The 21,606-nt window shown below is 51.0% G+C and overlaps 1 protein-coding gene across 1 annotated transcript in view; it reads right to left on the reverse strand.

The window, feature by feature from the left end:
- PITPNC1 (phosphatidylinositol transfer protein cytoplasmic 1) overlaps positions 1 to 21,606 on the reverse strand; it is a 289,670-nt gene that overhangs the window by 145,111 nt on the left and 122,953 nt on the right. The window contains exon 2 of the mRNA XM_075562110.1: positions 5,713 to 5,861. Coding sequence (XP_075418225.1) covers positions 5,713 to 5,861 — 149 coding nt within the window. The remainder of the gene's footprint in view (positions 1 to 5,712; positions 5,862 to 21,606) is intronic.

Consider the following 21,606-nt stretch of genomic DNA (forward strand, 5'->3'; position numbering starts at 1 on the left):
AGGACAAGAAGGGACCGGAAAGAAAGACAAATGCACCGGGGAAACACAAGGAGGAAGGGGGATAACTTGTAGGGATCGCAATCCATGCCGCTACGCTAGGGGATTGAGTCAAAATGTGCACAAATTATTGAATGGTCCCTAAACATGCACCCAAGTCACCATAAGACACATTAAAAAAAAAACCGAATTACGTGGGCACCTGGACCATTTCAGCTACTGCCAGTCCAGCAGGGCCCTCGGAGCCCACTGCCCCGTGGACACCCTTCAAACGGACATAGGGATCTGCGGCCCAGAACACCCCAGCCAGCTCCACTGAGGGGAGATAGGGGTACGGTTGCTCTTTTGAAGTCCCATCAGCCTGCTGCCAGGAGGGTTGGAGCACGAGTGATTTTCATTTAAATGATCACACAGTAAAACAGACTTTCTTGGGGCGTACGATTCTATGAATATGAACATCACCACCCAGATTTGACAAGTAAGTGTTTTTTCTGTAACTGTCATTGATCTTTCTCTTATTTAAAAACCAACAAACAAACCGGGGGTGGGAGTGGTGAAAGTGTTACAAGTGTAGTTGGTTTACCCCCACGTCAACGCACTACTCTTCTTTCCCAGAGATGGCCACCAATCGGAGGGTAGTTCGCCTGGCTTTTATATGTTCACTATGTACCCCAAACTTCAGGTGCAGGACCGGGTAGGGCCGCCCCTCAGGGTTCTCAGACTGACTGTTTCTTGGAAGCCTCCTCTTTCTCCCACAGAGGACCGGGCAGTTTTGAACTGTGGACCTAGGAGTTAACAGCCCAACACATAACCACTACACCACCAGGGTTCTTGACTATGTATTCAAGCAACTTACTCTGTATAGTTATCTGTAAATTATCTATGTCTGAGTTCTGTGTGTACAAACACACATGTTGGAATACTCTTGCGATAAATAATTTTTCAAGAACTGGCACAATTCTATCTATGTATAATTTACTAACTGTATATTGTTAGAGTTTGGACATTTATCAAAATAATTCATTAACTTTAACTGTTGTGGGGGGTCCGACTATCTCAATATACCACAACGTGTTCCTGTTTACTGAGATTTAGATTGTTTTCATTTATTTCCCACTATATATGGTTAATCACAATCTCTGGATATGCATCTATTTGTTTAAGGTTTTTAACATAGAAATATGATTCCTAAGTAGCAGGCATGCACATTTTCAACTTTTCTAATTGTTCCCAATTGCTCTTTCACAAGATGGGACCAGTTCACACGTCCCCGCAGCATTGGCAATTCATTTTTGTCTTCGTACATACTTCTCAAGCCTTGTGCTTATCAGACTTTTGGGTGTTTGCTAATTTGATGTATGTTAAAAGGAATGTTACTGTTGTTTAAACTTGTTTTTCCTGTAGGATGGACACTTTTCATATGTATATCAGCCATTATTCTGTCTTCTTTTTAAAAAAATAAAAATAAAAAATTTAAAGTCTATGTGTTCTTACTATATATCTGAACATCAGTTCTTGATTAACATGTAATGTTGCAGATATTTTCTTCCAAATAGGGGCTATTCTTTTTATTTGGGGCATGTTTGGCCACACAGAGATTTATGTGTGTTTTTTGCTCTGTGAGGATTAGTAACTTAATTATGTCTTCTTTCATTAGTCTTGAAATACTTCTCTAATCACAAAAAGATTTATTTATATTTTCTTCTAAAATGTTTACAGCCCATCCCCACCCCCATTTTGGTCTTTAGTCAATCTGGAATTTGTTTTCTTAATTAGAAATCCATCATTATAGCACCTATGTTGAAGAGGTTCATTTTTATCTCATTAGTTCTACTGGGGTTACATTTATAGATTGCTTTGGGAGTTAATGGCATATTTGTAACACAGAGATTCTCATTCATGAATACGGTATGCCTTATTACTTGTCAGAGCTTTAATAAATTTCTTTCTCCAATGTTTTATATTTTTGTCCAAAAGATTTTACATATCTAATCAAGTCATTATTAGGTAGCTTTAAGAAGTGTCTTTTGCTATTGTAAATGGAATTTTAAAAACAATATATTTTCTCTGTCAAGCAATAAGATGATTGCTGTTTGTATATTGGTCTTATATTCAGCAATCTTGCTGGGATCTCATATCGATGTTAAGAGCTCTCTCATATACCTAAAATTTCCATTAGATAGTCATTTATTTGCAAATCATATATCTTCATTATCTTATTGAATTGGTTAAGTAATCTTTATCCCATTTTTAGTAATCTTTATCTTGTTACTGACTTCACTGCAATAAAATATGCCAAAAGAGTTATTAATTATTTTTAAGTTTCCGAGATAAATCTGATAATATCATGATATACGAGGGTTTTTATAAAACTTCGTGGAAACAGTCTATTATCTTTTAGTCCCATTTTTCCACAAGTGTTTTCAGCTGCCTTATATGTTGCTGTTATTATTGTAAGATAACAACAACGCCTTAGTTAGATGTTCACGTCCGGTTCTTAACTTGGGTGGGCTTTCTTGGAGGTGTTGTTACTGCCCCCCTGGCTGTCAAGGTTAACACGGTGGCTGCTAGGTTCTGTCGAGTCAGTTCCAACACAGAGCGGCCCTGTGAACAACAGGACCAAGTGCCACCTCCCAGCTGTCCTCGGCGTCAGCCCACCGTGCACCCACGTGTCCATGCGTCTTGCCAAAGTGCTCCCTCTTTTTCCTGCCCTTCTGCTTTACTAAACAGCATGTCCTTCGCCGCGGACGGTCTCTCCTGACAACAGGAAAGTGGGTGAAGGGAGACGTCGGGCAGTGTAAGATATGACAAAATAATAATAATCCATAAGTTATCAAGGGTTCATAAGGGCGGGGAGGGGAAAAATGCGGAGCTGATACCAAGGGCTCAAGTAGAAAGCAAATGTTTTGAGAATGATGATGGCAACAGATGTACAAATGTGCTTGACACAATGGATGGATGGATGGATTGTGATAAGCGGTGTACGAGCCCCCAATAAAATTAAAAACAAAACCAAAGAAACCATTCTAGGCTCATTCAGATGGAGCGAAGTGGCTACGAGTTTCACTGTTTACCACTGCTTCTAGCAGTCCCTTCTTCCTTCCGAACTCATGTTCTTTTTCTGGAACCACATCTTGTACTAGTTCTCTCAGTGTGGCTCTCGGTGGAGTAATCCCTTCTCAGCCCTTGATAGTCGAGAGCTATTTTCACCCACGATCCTCAGCTCCTGCTCCCCATTTATAAGGCTCCAAAGCACATTTCCTAATTCCTTTAGGCTTGACGCCTCCCACCGGGGACATGAGGGCCTGCTCTCGGGTCTGATCTCCTGGGGTCTCCGTTTGCGGCTCCTCTTTATTGCTAGCATCTGAGGGTTTCCCTGTCCGCGTCTGGAACTCAGCTACAGAGGGTTATATTTCATCCTGTGTTTGTTGCAGGGGATGGGGGAAGGGTCTGCATTAATCATGTCTACTTACTGTTCCTGGAAGTCCAGATGCACTATTTATAGCAGAGTCCCCTCTTAAGCATGTTTATGCTTTGTCTTTAACGTAAACAGCCTATCTTTCAAAGGAGAACACAGACCTGCAAGAAGCAGCGTCATTCCTTAACGTGTTTCAGCAAAGCTGGTAAAGTTTTCTCCTTTTTGCTCCCCTTCGCCCTGCTCTTGGTACCCAGGGAACATTGCCCAGGCAGTCAGTGGGGAGGATACAATCGACTAGCGAGCAATGGAATTTTCCAGGGCTTTGTCTCTTGTTGCTGCATCTCCCTCACTTGTCTTTGCTCCATGGAGGGGATCCCTGGGGAGAAACCAGCTCAATATTTGATTGACACCCAGAGGGTGCTGAAGCGCCGGACTGAGACCCTGTTTCTGGGAGGAAAGTGCTTCCAGGCCTGACCCTGAGCTCAGCTCTCCCTGCACGGAGACAGCTGGTTGGAGGCTGAAAGGGCTCCAGGTCTCGGGAATTCACAGCTACTAATAGATGAGTGAGATCGATCTCATTTGCATTTCATCGTGACTCAGGAATTCCCTGGTACTGCATCCCTGGGCAAATTAAAAAACTGTTTCTTTAATCAGCCCAAGGCCTTTGCTGCCAGGAGACTGGCCCGGGAGACATCCATCACCCTAGCTAGAGGACCCAAACTCTCCTACTGAGAAGGAACGGCCCGCGGGGGGAGCCAATGTGAGCATGGTGGCAGACAAACCTAGCTCCTCTCAGAAACACGAGGACCCGTCTAAGGCACCGAGAGTGGACAGGGGACAGTGAGCACACTGGGGACACTGTCCAGCTATTATGCTGGGAATGCTTTCTGAACCATCACCTTGGGTCAAAGGGACTCAGAACTAGACGGCCTACAATACATGTAGGGTCTGGCTCGATGGTGATGGCTCCAGTCAAAGAAGGGTGGCGAGGGGTGAAGCGGGAGTTCTCGGCTGCTACCTGAGAGCCTGGCAGTGTGCACACACCCAGAAAGCCCTGGTAATCGACTCCTTATCATAATCACTGCCTGGAAAACGCTGTGGGGCAGCTTGACTCGGTCACAGGGGTCAATAAACCAAACTCATTGCCCTCGATGGACTGCAAATCAGAGTGACCCTACCAGACGCAGGAGAACTGCCCCTGTGGGTTTCGGAGACTGTTAACCTTCACAGGAGTAGAAAGTCTCATCTTTCTCCCGCAGGGTGGCTGGTGGTTTTGAACTGCCAACCTTTGCGTTAGCAGCCCAATACATATCCCAAAACGCCACCAGGGCTCCTTGGGAGTCAAGAATCGACTTGACAGCACTAAGAACTGAAACAGTGGCCACACTGGGCGCAACGAAGCAGAAGTCCTATTTAAAATGGCGAAAGGCAGCTCGTGGGTATCTGTCCATCCTTTCTGCTGAATTAAGGACATTGCTAAGGCACAGGGAAATTGAAGTCACGTGTCTCTTGTACCACCCCATTCCAGGCTTTCAGCTCTCCTGGTGGCCCTCAGACTACAGCAATGGGCTGGAAGCGGGCACAGGTGGGGAGAAAATCAGACAAGCCCAGTTACTCAGCGGTATCATTGTTGTTGTCATCGCCATTGCGTGGCGACAAATATTCAGAGATAGCGATAGTGATGTGAAAATAGCCAATGTTTCAAGGACTGACTGCCCACGGCAGGCATGGTAGCTTTGATTGGCAGGGGTTGTCAGTCTTAGGAGCCTAAGCCCTTCTAAAGGAGAGACACAATGTCCGCCTTGGGAAAAATTAAAACGCGAAAGGAAAATCACGTTAGCCAGCCATTCTGGACACAGGTGACTGCTCATTGTGCCAACTCCCTGGGTACAAGGATCTGTGTGGTCATTGGGTTGGTAGTGGAAATTGAGGACTAGTCTACAGGGGCCAGGCACAGCCACCTCTTTCCCACCGGTGACAGCAATCAAAGCATGGAGGACCATTCCCTGTCGTCCTGTGATCCCTGTCGTCCTGCCTTGACATCCATCAAAGGCAGGCCCGGCGACCGCGCCCAGGGAAAAACACAGATGCGCTCAAGCAGGGCTTTGCAGAATGCAGGGCTTGTTCTGGGAAGGGCGCAGCCGGGTGGCTGTCCATGGTGGATGTACTGACTGTCCACGTCACCTTCTTACCCCAGCTGCTAGGGCCGCCATCTCCACCTTGCTTTTCCCTGTGGGCCGCGTGGGAGGGACTCCTGGGTAGCGAGCAAGGTCCCAGGTCTGGCCGCTAAGACTCACCTGTTCAGATAGACCCGCTTCTCCGTGAACTGCCCGTTGCCATGGTGAGGGTCCTCGAAGGGCTCATTCTGGACAACTTCCACCCCTTCCCCTCGGTCACTCTGCTCGTGGCTGTGCTTGCTGATCATGTACAGCTGTCCGATTTTATACTGCAAAACAGAGAGACAGCACGTTAGCTATGCTGCCTGCCCCGCTCCCCTGCCCCTCCAACCACGGCGCGATGGGCGGCGGATCGGATCAGCACCCTTCTGCGGAAAAGGAGACCGAACTCTGGACTTTCCCACGGGTGGGAATAAGGAGAACCAAGCGCGAGTGCACCGGCCGGTGGCATGGCCCATTCCTTGAGCATTTTCATCACTGCAGAGGCGCACTGAGGCGGAGGTCAACCCTTACTGCCAGTCTCCCCGCCCGCTCTGGCCTGGGTTAAATGGTAGTCGAGTCTTGCTTTGTTTGGCAAAGACACACTGCCATCGAGTTGATGCCATGCTGGGAGCCCTGGTGGCATAATGGTTATCTCTGGGGCTGTGATCCACAAGGTCGGAGGTTGGAAACCACCAGCCACTGGCTTTCTACTCCTGTAAAGAGCGGCAGTCTTGGAAACTCACAGGGGCAGTGCTACCCTGTCCTGTAGGGGCTCTCTCCAGCATGACAAAAGACAGCTTAAACCAGTGGTTCTCAACCTTCCTCAGGCTGCTACCCTTTCACACAGTTCCTCATGTGGTGGTGACCCGCCCCAACCACAAAATTATTTTCGGTGCTACTTCATTACTGTCATTTTCTACTGTTATGAATCGTCATGTAAATATCTGATATGCAGGATGTATTTTCATGGTTACAAATGCAACATCATTAAAGCATAGTGATCCATCACAAAACAATATGTCCTTATATATGGTGAACTATTTATTTCTAATGATAAATAAATGACATTTTGTCTTGAAGCATGGTGTAGCATGGGTAACAGTCTTCACACCGGGTACGGTATGTGGGCGTATCTGCATGTGGACAGACCCGCCTGGAGACGGATAGAGAAGCAGTGTCTTGGTTCCTAGGACCACCAGAAATACGTGTTTTCCGATGGTCTTAGGTAACCCCTGCGAAAGGGTCGTTCCACCGCCAAAGGGGTCTCGACCCACAGTTTGATAACCGCTGACTTAAAATCTGGAGGCCGTTGGCATTGAGTTGATTCCACTCTGGGATGCCCTATAGGGTGGTCCAAGGGCCCGTCGGGTTCCCTAGGCTGCCCCCTGGCCGTGGCGTTCTCCCTTGGCCAGGCTAGGAGGCTGGAACCACTGTGCTAAAACAGGTGACAGGTGAGGCACATTGTTCGGGCCCCTTTACTTTTGCCCGATGACACTGCTGGGTTCAGGAAGAACAAATGCCACCTGACCCTCCATCACCCCCCTCAAAGTAGTCTACTCTCCGGAGGCGACGGCGGAAGGGGGCAATTCTCAAACAGGGGTGGGGGGCATTAAAATCCCCTGGAAGCGTCTGGGGCAGAGTGTGTCCCAGTCACCCAGGCCAGGACAAAGCCTTGGCTCCTTTTGTTCAACTCCACAAACACCATGAACCTTCCAGCCTGAGGCCCCAGGGGCCACAAGAGCTTACGTTCTCAAGATGAGCCTGGTCACCCCCCAGTGTGAACGGTCTTCTGTCCTTCACTTTTGAGCGGCCTGGTCTGCGAGCTCCTCCCTGGCCCTCTGAAATGCCTGGGGGCAGCAGACATCCCCCCTCCCCAAAGAACTCCCAGAGGCAAATGGAGTAAGAGGTGGGTTGGGGTGGGGGAAGAGGGGGTTGAAATGAATTTGCAGGAAGGATGCGTCTGCTTGGAGTAGGGAGGCTGTGGTCCTTCCAGCAGACTCGATATAAAGTGACACCGTGTCATCATTGGCGAGGCCTGGGGAAGGAGGAATGGGGACCTGAGTCTGCAGTCTGCTAATGTGGACTCTGGGTCCTTCCCAGAGGGGTGCGGGCCAGCCGGAGAGGGAGACATGGATTTTAAATTAGCTAGGGTGAGGTGGGGGGCGGGGATGTAACAGGCAGCTTGGTCTCTCAGTCTCTCAGGCACACACCTCCAAGGTCCCGCTTTTCCTCGGAGGCAGGAGCAGGGAGGGGAGTGGGAAGAAGATCTGAGAGGCTCTGGTCCAAGGCCAGCCCGAGGGACCCTGAAACCACGTGTCCGGTAACCATGACAACGCTCCCGGCTCCCAGTCCGGCTTCTGCATTGGCTCTGCTTCCAAGCCCGGCCACACCCCACTACAGAAAGGTCTGTATTTCAAATGCTCTCCGTGTGCTTGTGTGCCTTGTGGACGCGTGCACATGTGTTTGGGCGCCCACCCTTGGGGGGTGGGTAGCACTGGGAGAAGGGCTCAGGGAAAGATGATAAAACAGATTAAAAAAAAAGATTTTAGGATGAGAGTGGGATCACACTGTCCTTCCCTTTTGCGTCCAAACACTAGCACTCTTTCTGGAGGGTCCCAGTAAGAGGAAGTCAGCAGGCGGATGTGACCTAGAAGACACACCTGTGAAGCCTACGCCCCACCTCACCCTGGGGGCCCCCGGAGCCTGTGGCAGGGAGGGGTTGGTGGGGTGCATTAGCTGTTGATTTGCACTGGGCCTGCAGAATATATACATATATATCTATCCATGTATATATTAATATATGCAAATATATCTATCCACATATATATATTAATATATACATATATATCTATCCATGTATATAGTCACGCACTTCTTCCACAAGCTGTTGGGTGGATTCCAACTCAGGGCGCAGGAGAGAGCCTCACTGTGCACGAGGTGGCTGTGGGGTGAGGCCTCCTGGGCGGTGGTTAGCCACACAGTCAAAGCCTGCTACTGCAAAGGAGCCTTGGTGGCACTGAGGGGTAAGCTTAGACGGCTCCCTGCAAGGAAAGCCTTTCCAAGGCAGCGGGGGCTCCTTGGGAGACGGATGAGGGTACTACTACCTGCTCCCTTTGAGATTTACAGCCTTGGGAATTCTACACTGAGACTGAGTCAGAATCGAATCAATGGCAGTGGGTTTGGGCTGTTTGCTTCTTTTTTTCATTAGTGCCAAAGACCCAAAGACTAAACCCACCGCCATTTAGTCACCTCCGACTTGTAACCCTCTCGGGTGGTGCTGAACGGCTCCCTGGGTTTCGAAGGCTGTCAGTCTTGATGGGGGCAGACGCCTTCATCTGTCTCCCATGCAACCTGCTGACCTAGCAGTTAACCGCCACACACCGCCCAGAGGCAACCACGACGTGCACAGCGCCCGTGGAGTGTTTCATGTTCATTTCTGATGCAACAGCTGGGCCCCGTGGGTATCTGTGTGCAGCTGAGGAATCAGAGTCTCAGGTTAAAGACCTTTCTTCCCAAGCCACCCTTTCTGGATTGTTCCTCTGCCACTCCCTTCTTTCACTTTGAACGGCTGTAACCCATCGAGGCTGTCTGCTGACTTAAAAAAAAAAAAAAAGTTTGGTAAGTCAGAAAGCCACAGCCTCTGAACTTTGCTATTTCCAAAGACGCATAACAAAAGTCTGCTCCTTGGAAAGCTGAGCGTTGTTTCCACTGTGCTCCCATGTGGCATGGAGGAGCAATTACATAAAGCCTATTGTTGCAATTCCGGGAGTTTGGGTAATCATCATTACGGGCAATCACGACTTGCACTCGACAGCTCGGGCCGAGGGTGGGGCCTGGGGGTGCGCCTTCATCAGAGCTGCTACCCCCAAACCATTAGCTCCCAAGTCAGGAAGCACCTCAGGCTCCAAGGCCTCCTCGCTGCACAGAGCGCTGCTGAACTTGGGGGGGGGGGGAGGCGGGTTGCATAAGGTACTCGGTGGAAGCCGCATGTGCTTTTGCAGAACTAGTGCTGGGCCCCACGAAGCTGCTTAACACAGTTCAATGTCAAAGGGAGGCAACGCCCAAGGTCAGACTTCTGATTAGAGGCGGGGGTGGGGGCCTGGATGGCAACCGGACCTGAAGAAGCATTGAACCCAAAGGGCTTAGGCTCCAGAGACCCCCAAGTCAGGGACGACTGTCACCCCTCACACCCACCACCCTGCTGAGCTTCAGAGACCGTAGCCAGGTTGGGCTCAGACACCCCCACCCTTCAGAACCCTTCCCTCTGGCCACTCCCTGAGCCCAGCTCTCCTGTTGGCAGCTTCCTCCCAGGATGAATTTCAAAGACCCAGGAAACCTGGAAGCAATTGCCCTGCAACCAGCATCGGGCGCTTCCTGGGGTTATGGCACAGGCCTCCAGGCGGCCTTGGGTCTGGAATGGGAAACGATATCTACTTTACCGAATGCACACAGGCAGGAAACTGCCTTGGTACTTAGCGTTCCCTTGTGCTTTTCTTTCTGTGAAATGTGTATGTCTCCATTAAACAAATAAACTCACTGCTATCGAGTCAACTCCAACTCACCGCAGCCTTCTAGGACAGAGGGGAACTGCTCCTGTGGGTTTCTGACACTGTGACTTTTGATGAGAGTAGAAAGTCTCATCTTTCTCAGGAGGAGCAGCTGGTGGTTTCGAAATGCTGACCTTGCAGCTAGCAGGCCAACGCATAACCCACTACGTTACCAGGCCTCCTCAGAACCACCAAAACCCCCAAACCAAACTCAGTGCGTTCACATCCATTCTGACTCAGGGAAACCTGATTTGGAATTCCTGAGCATGGCCCACCACGCTCATACCACCACGGATACGTGCGTTAAAGTTCTTTCTCAGGTCCTTTCCACTCTAATACGAGGACCTCAAAGCACAGTGAGACTGTGTGGCGCACAGAAAAAAAACCCTGCCATTGAGCCGGTCCTGCCGCGTGGGACCCGTGAGACAGACTGCTCCCCAGGGTTTTCAAGACTGAATCTCAAGTGCACAGACAGCCTCCTCTCTCTCCTCTGGGGCAGCTGGTGGGCTTGAACAGTTCACCTTGCAGTTAGTAGGCTAATGCTGAGCCCACTGTGCCACTAGGGCCCCTTTGTGATGCATGAAGAGCATACTGAAGGGAGGGACTTCAAGACAGAGTGTCCTGCAGGCCTCAGGTCATTGCCACTTCCTGGACAGGTGGTTCCACCTTGTAAGCTGCCCAGGGGAAGACACAATGAGCCTAAGTTTTGATAGCCTCTTCTCAAAAAGCTACCGCCGGCGACTTTCTGTGACCCCAGTGACCCTACCGCACAAGAAGGTACAGGGCAAATATTCTAGTCCAGGGGCTTGAAAACCACGGAGGGGGCGGGTTTATAAATAAAGTTTTATCAGAACACAACCAGCCAACCCACCCTCTGCCATCTATTGATTGCGACTCCTAGTGAGGCTATCTAAGGCCCCTGCAGCTGCAACTGCAGGGAGAAGACAGCCTCGCCTTTCTCCTATGGAAGGGCTGGTAGTTTTGAACCACTGGCCTTGCAGCCAACAGTCCCATGCTTACCCAACAGCACCCAAACCAAGCAGCCATGCTCATTTCTTCAGTGGCTCCTTTTGTGGGAGTCGAGTGGCAGGACACCCCACGGACTGTCTGGGACGTGGAAGAGATGCATGACCTGGTCCATTTTTCTCCACTGCCGTCCGCCCAGCATAGCAGCCACCAGCCACTGTGAGGCTGGCAAGCATTTGAAATGCAGCCTGTGCCATGAGTGAACGTATCTTACATTTCCTCATTTCACATTTAAAACAGGCCTGTAATTCAGTTACTGGAAAACTTTTAAAGTGTGTTTGAAATACCTTGGGTACGTAAAACCTACCTTAAATTTGATGAAATCCCAATACAGGCCCAAGACCCCCCATGACAATTTCCCATCTGAATTAGGGGTCGCTGGAGGTTATAATATGCACAGCTGAGGATCTGATATAAAAATAAATAAACTAGCTCATGAGTCCCTTTTCCATGGGTGAGATAGTGAAGTGATAATATGTTGGCTAGTACGTTGGTGAACGAAAATCTTTTTTTTAAAAATTCGTTTGGAAAAAAAATTAAAAATAAATAAAATAAAATTCTTATCACGTTTCTTTTCTTTAAATGTGGCTACTAGAAAATGTCCACATGACCTCTGTGGGCTCTGCATTTGCAAATCACATTATATTTATGCAGGGTATTGCTGACCCCACCCCGTTTTAGGGAAGAAAACAAAAACTTCTGTACTCTAGTCCATAAGCCAGGATAAAGTGTAGGTATTTGCTTTTACAGCCCCTGCCCCACTCCTATCATGCTAGCACCCAGCCTATGGGGGGTGGAATTGCCCACTTTGGGAACCATGAGGCTGGATCCTAATTTAGACTGACAGGGGTTAAGCGTGAGCCATGGGAGCACACCTATATCAAAGATGGAGGCCGGACACTAGAGCCAGCCGAGGGCTTGCACAGGCTTCTGAAGGGAGCAGGGGTCATGAAGCTGTGTTTGGAGAAACCCTTACCTGGGCGCCCATGGAGGTGAAAATGGTTCTCAGGGTGCTGCCCTGGAAAGCACTGGGGTTTTCAAAAGGGAAACTGGGAACCAGAGTCCTGATTCCGCCTCTTCTTAGCCTGGCAGTCTTAGCCACACAGCGTCTTTAACGTTACAGTGGAGGCCCCGTGGAAACTTCCTGGGCGGCGGTGAGAATAAAGTGAAGGGCAGACAAGTTACAAATGAAAATGCTTTGTGAATTATAAACTGTGTACAAACAGCTGAGGCCAGTTTGCCTTCTGTTTGGCAACACGTCTGTCGGGGCCGCCTCTGCTTTCTTCCTCTCTGTTAGGCGACAGTTCTGAGGGCGTGGGAGAGAGGCAGACATCTGCTTTACACCTGCACAAGGTAAAGACCAAGGGAAACGTGACCACCTGGCCAACAAGACCATCTTCTCCTGTCACGTCTCATTCCGCACATCCTACTGGAAGTCTTACACAATGCCCAGGACGTGTCATGCTTTCAATTGCTGGGGGGGGGGGGTGGTGTCAGCTCCCTGTTCAATTGTGTCTCCCCCAAGTAAGCATTCAAGTCCTAACCCCTGTACAGGTAAAGATGTCCCCTGTCTGGAAAAAGGATACTTTTGTTATGTTAATAGGGCCATCCCTTAACACAAGTGGGTCCTAAACCCAATTACTTCGAATGGCATCTTAGGAAAAGCACAAAATAACCACTGAGGGGAGAGGCCATCTGAGGGGCCTGTCTCTAAGCAACAAAGCAGTGCTAACGGTGGCAGGTTGACGTCCCAGAAGGAGCCGGCATGGCCCAGACTTGGAGCCTCCATGCCTGTGAGGCAAGAAATGTCCTGTTCCTCACAGACGTGGCAGTATTTGGTGTAGTGACATCCACACCGGGTAACTATGAGACCCCTTCATGCTTCCAGCTGATCTTCTAACAGAGATTAAGAAGGGAAAAAGAAAAAGACCCGCTATGTGTTGGCTTTGAACTTGCAGTCAATCCTATTAGGTGCTCCTTGGGAGAAAGACAAGGGAGGCTTTCTGCTCCCGTGGGAGGCATGCTGGGGGCGTAGTGGTTATGTGTTGGCTTAGTAACGGCAACCACCAGCCGCTCGGAGAAAGAAAGACCAGGCTTTCTACTCCTGTGAAGAGTCACGGCCTTGGAAACCCACAGGGACAGTTTTACCCTGTCCTGTTGGGTGGCACTGAGTTGGGACTGACTCGCTGGCAGTAAGTGAAGATCTACGGCCTGGGAGACCCACAGGGACAGCGCTCTCTTGCCCTATCGGGCTGCTCAGAGTCAGAATGGATCCGATGGCTTAATGGACAGGAAACTTGACAAACGAGTTCCCTAAGAGACATTGCTGGGGTAAGGGTCCCTGATTTCGGCCATCCCTCGGGAGCTGTCTGGTTCGAGGCCTCAGTGTATACCCGCCTCTCGTGTTAGCATTCTGGGACCCGCACGGCAGCGACCAGCCACATGGTGTAGACTGTGGCAGACTGCAGACAAAGCCTCGGACCACGGGAAACGGGTGATGACTGCCTCACTGTGCCCACGAGAGCAGCAGGCACCTTCTGAAAAGAGTATCGATCACAGGTGGCCCCTGGGCTTCAGAGAGCCTTTGAAGCCTGCCCAGTTCCAACACCTTGGGCAGAGAGAGGGTCTTCTTACCTCCGTCGGGGTTCTGCCCTGGGCAGGACGCTGCCTGCTTCAGCCCTCCCCCCTCTCTGGCTTGGTGACTCACGCACACTCCCCTCCCCACCACCCCTCAGGAGACTGGGAGGTAAAGACACGGGTGAAAGTTCTTGGGTGTTTCGTCAGCTCGCTCCCTGCCAGGTCAATAAACCACGAAAACCAATATCCGATCCCACAAAGAGAAGGCGAACCTGCAGCTCCTCTTCCAGATTATCAGTGCATCAGCACATATCCCTCTTTTCTCCTGGGTCTTTATAAGCGGCTCGCGAGGTGCCTCGTTTACGCAATACCCTGGCCATTATGCCGGGGCGCGGGGGTGATAAAGCAGATCTAGAGACTTACGAAGGAGCTGGCTTATGGACTCTTACTTAAAACAACAACAACCCAAACCTCTCCCTTATGTGACCTGCTCATATAAATAGCCCGGTGTCCGGACGCTGAGCCCGTCCAACCCGAGTCTGGAAGGGGCTGAAGGCCAAGTGAGTAAGTTGAGTGTAAGGGAAACATAGAGTGTGTTTCGTGCCCAAGCAGGATCTCTCTGCCCACGGGGTTGTTGGATGGTGTCCCTGGGGTGGGGGCTGTCCAGACCACACCCCCTGACACTGCCAGAGAGGGTGACAGCCAAAGGACCCCAGGGTGTGCAATGGTGGTGGGCAGAGCCCAGGTGACGGGCTGCCAAGGCAGTGGTCTTCCTCGGGCTGGTGCCGCCCATCCGCCAGTGTGGTAACGTCCCACACAGTCCCTCAGTCTGCACACCACCCACTGCCCACTAGTGTGGGGAGGCGAGCCCTGCTGCCAGTCTTTGGGCAGAGATGAGGGTCTCTTGCCTTGTGGCCAATGGGAAAGCGGAGGGGCTTCGGGGATTGGACCCACCCCCCGGAAGGGTATCATACCATGGGTGTACTGGGTGGCACCCACCCAGTGAACCACCACGTGCAAATGGCTTCCAATGCCTTGGTCATCAGGGAGGTCAGCCGGCTTGACTGGGTAGAGGCGGCGATGGTGCTATCTTTCCATGGTCAGTATTCTGCTTCCACCATCATCGCCGACTAACCTTTATCACCTTTGGAGGGTAGCCGGGACCTGGAAACTCATTCAGCTCACAAGCTGAAACGTCAAATGAGATGGTGGCGGGGCACTTAGAGGTGACGTCCACGGCACCAGTTACCGCAGGAAGTGCCGTCCACTTGTGTTCACAAGTGGACAGCTGAACAAACCCACCACCAGCCAGAGCCTGGGAGAGAGCAGAGGCGGGGCTCACCCCTGATGGCTCCAGGGCATGCTGTGGGGACAGCCCGGGCCCGAGAGCCCTGTCCATACTAGCCCGTTTGGCCAACATACAGTTAGTGTGTGCCAAGCCCTGGAGACAAGGGAGGCACAGCTCTGAGCAAGACCAGCCTGCAGTCCAGCTAGGAGGGACATTTCCCCTAAGGAGGGGTTCTGCCTTGAAGCCACGTGGCTGGGTGGCTCATGATGGAGTGCATTCGCCAGAGCCATCAGATGCTTGCCAAGAAACAGGAAACCAACTGCAACTCAGTCAGCGGAGAGGTCTGACGACAGGGTCCACCTTTCGAAGGCAATCAAAGCCCTTGTTGTTTACAACTGAAGTTCCCCCACTGCCAAGGCCAAGATCAGAGAGAGGGAAAGAGAAACAGAACCTACCTCAAGACATGCACCCTAGCCAACGCCCATCTCCCGGACCCTGTCCTCCCAAGCACAGGTGCCCCAGGAGAGAGGGACCCGCTGTTAGGGCAGCAGGGTCTTTCCAGGGGCAGGCAGGTGACAGCTCTCAGTCTTACTGGGAACCCTGGATGGCGTAGACCAGTCGTGTCAGGGTAAGTGGCTCGGTTCACTGCCACTGAGCCGATTCCAACACAGAGTGCCCTAAAGGACAGGCTAGAGCTGCCCCTGTGGGTTTCCAAGACTGTAACTCTTTTCGGGAATCGAACGCCTCAGCTTTGTCCTGTGGAGCAGCTGGGGCTTCCCAATATTTGGCAATGCAGGGAGCAGCCCAATTCCTAACCCAGGATGCCACCAAGAGCCTCTCTGGGAAAGAGGTAGGAATGCCTAAAGAGCAGCCACTTTCAGGAACCACAGGAGGAAGCTCGCATGCCTTTGCAAGGAGGACAGCCCGGGGCACAGAGATGTCCCGGCGGCGACCTGGATAATCCAAACATGGGTGTTGTTAATATTGTGCAAGCATTACTCAAAATTTCATGCCTACTTCATAGCTAGGAAAACCAGATCTTGGTAACATTGTAACGACACGGAACTCTTCTGCGTAGCATGAACCAACCCTGCAAGCTGCTTAGAGAGGCTCAGCTGACAGTGGGGGAAATGGAGTGGTAGGATTATAGCCAAGTTAGATCAGTGGGTTTAAATGTGGAAAGCTCCAGCCTTCCCTCTCCCCGCAAGCTGGAGAGGAGGCCCCCGCTTTCATGGGTCGGGTGCTTGTAGCCAGAGAGGGTTCATAGGTACCGCGGGATGGCAGGGAGGAAGCAGAGGCGAGGTGCTCCTCTCCGGACTCCGTCCTTGGTGAACTGAAGGCGACACCCGACTGAGCAAAACAGTGGTTGTGAGCGCCTGCTCTCCTGAGGGCGTTGATGAAGACAGACCAACGAGAGTCAACTGCACGCGTTTCCAGGAACTGACACATTAAAGAAAAAAATCTATCTTCTGAGCTCCTACTGCATCCTGGATGTACTCCAGTGACCTGGAGAGAGGAACCCTGCCCGCTGGCACTTTCCTGGCTCACCGCACAGCAGTGGGTGGTCCTTCAGGCCATCTGGGTATCCACCCGAGGAAGAACAGGAAGCAACCTCACGATGAAATCTATCTCGCCGTGTTGTCTAAGAGTTGGGAATTCTCATTCTCTCTCGCTCTCTCCCTCCCTCTCTCTCTCTCTCTCTCTCTCTCTCTCTCCCTCCCTCCCTCCCTCCCAATGAGTCAATGTCATACAGGGTGGATTCTGGCCACATCGATCAGGTATGACCCCTGACCATGAAGCCTGATGCCAATGTCCATTATGGTCCACCTAGGAATTTTCTTGAGGCAAGACTGCCCAATGCATAACCACTATGCTACCAGAGCTCTTGGGAGTGGTCTGGGGCGGTGGGGAAGACCTCAAATTCACATATTTTAGAGAAACCACTTTGCTAAGGCTTCAACAAGACAGAGTCAAATCCCCTAAAGAGGGAGACTGTTAGTCTGTGTACTTTAGAGAAACAAATCCACAGAAACTCCTGTATAAGAGAGTTTTATGTAAAGGGTAAGTGTACATCAAGGAAACATCCCAACCCAGTGCTGCCCAAGCCCACAAGTCCAACATTAGCCATTATGTCTGACACCAATTCTTCCTCCATCTCACAAAACACATGCAGTGATGCTGACTGCAGGAGGAAAGCTGAATCAGTGAATGTGTAAGCATCTCAGCGCTGGCAGGGGTCTCCACAAGGCTGCTCCAGCACCCAGGGCTGCACCGGGGTAGGTCCATGTGACTTCTCCTTGGGGATGTTTCACAGGAAGTGAGCCTTGCCAGCTGAAGCAGGGAACTGGCTAAGGCAGTTGCGCCCTGGTCTGACCAACAGAAAACAAGAGACCCAAGAAATAGAAAGGCGAGGCTCACCGAGCCATTTATCTCTCTGCTCTTCAGTTAAACCCACGTGTTTCTCGGCCAGGTTGGTACAATAAACATGAACTATCTCAGAGACCATCGGCAGGAAGCCCTCACTGTGTGCAAAGGATTCATGGCCAGGATTGCTCCTGATAGAAGGTAAGGGAACCAAGGAAATTCACCACAAAGTCCTGATTGTCAGCACAGCAACAAATTGCTGTAACAGCGAGGAAGCTACTGCGTTAGACAATGTACAGGTGGGTTCTGCCACCTTGATCAGGAATGGCCTCTGACCTTGCAGCTCTGGTAGGCCAATTTCCCTTCCGGGCCCACCAAGGGAAATTCCTGAAATGGGCCTGCCCCTCCCTGGCTGAGTCTCAAGAACACACTCTGCCTCGGGCCACACCTCTCCCCTGGCCAGTCAAAATGAACTGTAACACTTTACGGGAGTAGAAAGCCTCCTCTTTCTCTCGAAAAGAAGCTGGTGGTTTCGAACAGCTGACCTTGCAGTTAGCAGCCCAACACATAACCATTAAGCCACCTTCTGCAAACCAAGCGCTTAGAAAGTCAGCTCTAACACGAGAGAAGGGAGGAGCCGATGAGGAGGAAGTGAGTGCTCTCCTTTACAAGGTGCTTCCAAAGCCAAGTCTAGCTTTTGAGGGGGGCAGGGGGGTGCTCATATTGGGTGATGCTTCAGCATTTCAACCTCTGCTTCCAAGTACTCGTGCCAGGCAGCTCTGGAAGAAGTTCCAACCCTAGAATGTACTGACATCAGAAGGGGCAAGAGTGGCCCCTTCTGATGAGAGCTGGTGAACTGAGGGGTTACTGTTCAGGGATCAGAGGGTGCCCCTGGAAATGCTCTGGGGGTGCAGGCTAGACACACTTCAAGCAGATTTCTTTCAGATGGAAAAGAGCCCACCCCACATGGCCGCTTACAGCTGCTGCTTGCCAGGGTCCCACAGAGAGGGAGCTATGAATGATCACCTGGGAGGTGGGGCCCGAAGGGTAGCTATGACCTGAAAAATCACTTCTATTTCTGTTACAGAAGCTGCATTGAGTGCTATTTTGATGGCCCAGCCAGGGCGGTAGAAAATTACAGAAGCACAGCGTGGAAGGCAGCAAACAGCTCCTGCAGAACTGACGGGTTTATATGAATATGACTTATACTCGAGGGTTTGGGGTGAAAAAGCCATCTTTGATCATTTGCATGTTTCATGGTTTTCATCATTTTTTTTACTCCATTTCAGATGACAGCACTTTTGAAAAATAAAGCCTAGATGAATCCAAAGACCTTGGAAATGACTCTTGGAATCTGCAGTCGGATAGATGGACATTTCTTGCACACATTATTATTATTATTCCAGTGCAGTGATCATAAGTCTGCTCACAATGTTGTGTCTGCCTCACCACTAGCTAGTCCCAAGACATTTTTGTCACCACAAAAAGCAGCCCTGTACCCCACTGCTCCCCCCGCAGATGTTCCAACCTTCTTTCTCCTCTGTGGATTTACTTCTGGGCGTTCCTGTGAATGTCCTGCACACAGAGTTCTACTGCGGTGACCTCTGGTGATGGGCGCCGCTTAAGGGGCATCCTTACAAGAGGCTCCCGTGCCTGACACGCACGGGCCGTTGTTCTGCGGCTGGGTGCTCTGTTGCATAAATGCACCGTGTCTGCTTGACTCCCACACCAGTGGAGGGGCACTTGCGACATTTCCGTTACATCCCTATGAAGATCCATGTGGACAGAAGTTGTCATTTCTCTTGGGCAAGGTTACCTAGGAGTGGGGGGTGCTGCATCCTGTCTCCGTTGAACCTTTTGGGGACTGTTTTCTACGGGGGGGACAGCCCCACTGTGCACCCTCGCCAGCATTGTCTCCGTAACGGGTGTTTTGGACTTTAAGGAGTATTTGAAGATGCCCTCGTGGTGCACTGGGTAACGCACTCATCTGCGGGTCAAAGGTCAGCAGTGGCATCCACCGGATGTTCGGAGGGAGGAAGATTACAGCCTTGGCAGCCCCCTGGGGAAGCGACTGTCTCATCAGGCACAGTGAGTGGGAAGTGACTCGATGGTGCTGGGTTTGCAACGCTACGGCACCTGACAACCAGAAAGCACCCTTCGGAGTTCACTTTGCACTGGGCATGGTCTGTGCAGTGTTTATCTGCCCGTCTGGCTCGTCGTGGTAAAGATGTACGGATGGGCACACTTGACACGGCGCCATGTTCTGCACATACAATTCATCGACATTCATCACCTTCATCACGTTGTCCACCATCACCTCCCACGTGACTGCCAGCTTAATGCTGTCCGCGTAACCCGAAGGCCCAGCGAGAGCTATGGGACAAGTGTGGCTCCGGCTGACCATGCCATCGTCTTTTACACGCGGACACAAGAGGAGACCTCATGGGTAACTCTGCAGCCTTGTGGCATCTTCCACCACTCCGCTGGGACAAGAAGAAGCCCAACTATGCACAACAATTAGGGACTGAGGTGGCATGTCTACGGAAATGTGCTCATCATTTGGCTCAGGCAGAAAGTGCCAAAGCTCAGGAGAGAAGCCACAGGGGCAGCTGGCCCCCAGGAAGGGAACCCAGGAACACCAAGGCTTGGTCTGTGTACACTGTTGTGGTGGGGGGTGGGGAGTGTCCAGGAGTTCACTTTTCAACACACACTGCCCCCATGAGACGGAGCAGAAGTGCCTACAGGGTTTTCTTGGCTGTCACCTTTAGGGAACCAGACAGCCAGATGCTTCTTTCGTGGGTCTCTTGGGTAGGTGTGAACAACCCCTTCTAGTTAGCAGCTTAATCGTTGGGGCCACCAAGGCTCCTTACGGAGAGATCTAGCTTAGCAAAGAGGAAAGGGGAGGCCACAGCATAGCAAATGAATCTCTGGTGCTGACTTGCCCACAGCCCAGGTCCCCTGCTTGCCTGTGGCAGGTGAAGGCATGTGACAGGAGTCATAACAAAAGCCACAGCGCTCTCTCTCTCTCTCTCACGCGCAAGTGCACACACACATGCACACAAGCGGCGGGTATGGATGGTTTGATCCCCATGATTTGCCAGTTGCGCGTATGTCACGATGTGAATAGGTGTCTGTACAAGGGAGGAAAGATACAGCAATGGGCTAGACCGTGGGGATTGGCAAGCTGTGGCTTAAGGGCCACATGCAGCTCTTTCAGTACAATTGCAAATGAAAATAAAACTATCAGAGTTTCCTTCATGACATTTTTAAAGGATAGTATTCAGGGAATGGTGAGGTCATTTGTCTGTAAAAATATATCTGTGGCTCTCGAACAATTTTTAAATTGTTAAATTGTGAGACAGGATCGGCTTCTCCGACTCAAAAGTTTCCCGAAACCTGGGCCAGACTGTTGCCGGGTGGTGGTTTGGGAGAAGGGAAATCAGGGAGCTGGTGAGGGGTGGATGCTCGGGGGAAGGGCTTGATGACTGGCTTAAACTGTTGAATATTAAGTTGATGATCGGACACGGAAACCCCCACCTAATTTACAGTTTCAAAAAGCATCATGTCTGTAACCCCAAATGGAGGCTCTCTCAGCTGTGTGCAGAGTGGCAGACAGACGACTTGAGCGACCCGATACCCATCTGAGCTGGGAGACAGGCTGCCTTCCTCTTCCTGCTCCGGGATTGTACACAACATACCGTCTCCTGGTCTATTTAGCCCTGTTCATGCCACTCTTAAAGGAGCCCTGGTGGTGCAGGCATTCCGCGTTGGGCTGCGGTCCGCGAGGTCAGCAGTTTAAAACCACCAGCAGCTTGTGGGAGAAAGGGTGGGCTTCCTACCCTTGTAAACAGAGGCAGTCTCAGAAACTCACAAGGGGCCACTGTGAGTCAGAACTGACGCATGGCAGGGAGCTCGGTTTATGCCACTTTCATGGACGGCCTGCTGGCATTGCGGGTGATGAGGAGGGCTGCTGACCGTGACATCAGCAGTTCAAGGCTACCAGCCACTCTGGCAGTGCATTGATAGGTAGACAGAAATCAAAACGCTGTGACCAGAGGCTTACGGGAACCCAGCCCCGCACTTGCTGCAGGTGTGCTGGCCATACCTGTGTGCTCTCAGGTCTGTTCTGACTCAGGTGCTCCTAGAGGGTGGAGTCAAACTGCCCCTCAGCCTGCCCGCGGCTTTCATCTCTACAGGACCAGATGGCCAGGGCTGGCTCCCAAACACCAA

The sequence above is a fragment of the Tenrec ecaudatus genome, chromosome 10, assembly GCF_050624435.1.
Source record: "Tenrec ecaudatus isolate mTenEca1 chromosome 10, mTenEca1.hap1, whole genome shotgun sequence".
Classification (NCBI taxonomy): domain Eukaryota; kingdom Metazoa; phylum Chordata; class Mammalia; order Afrosoricida; family Tenrecidae; genus Tenrec; species Tenrec ecaudatus.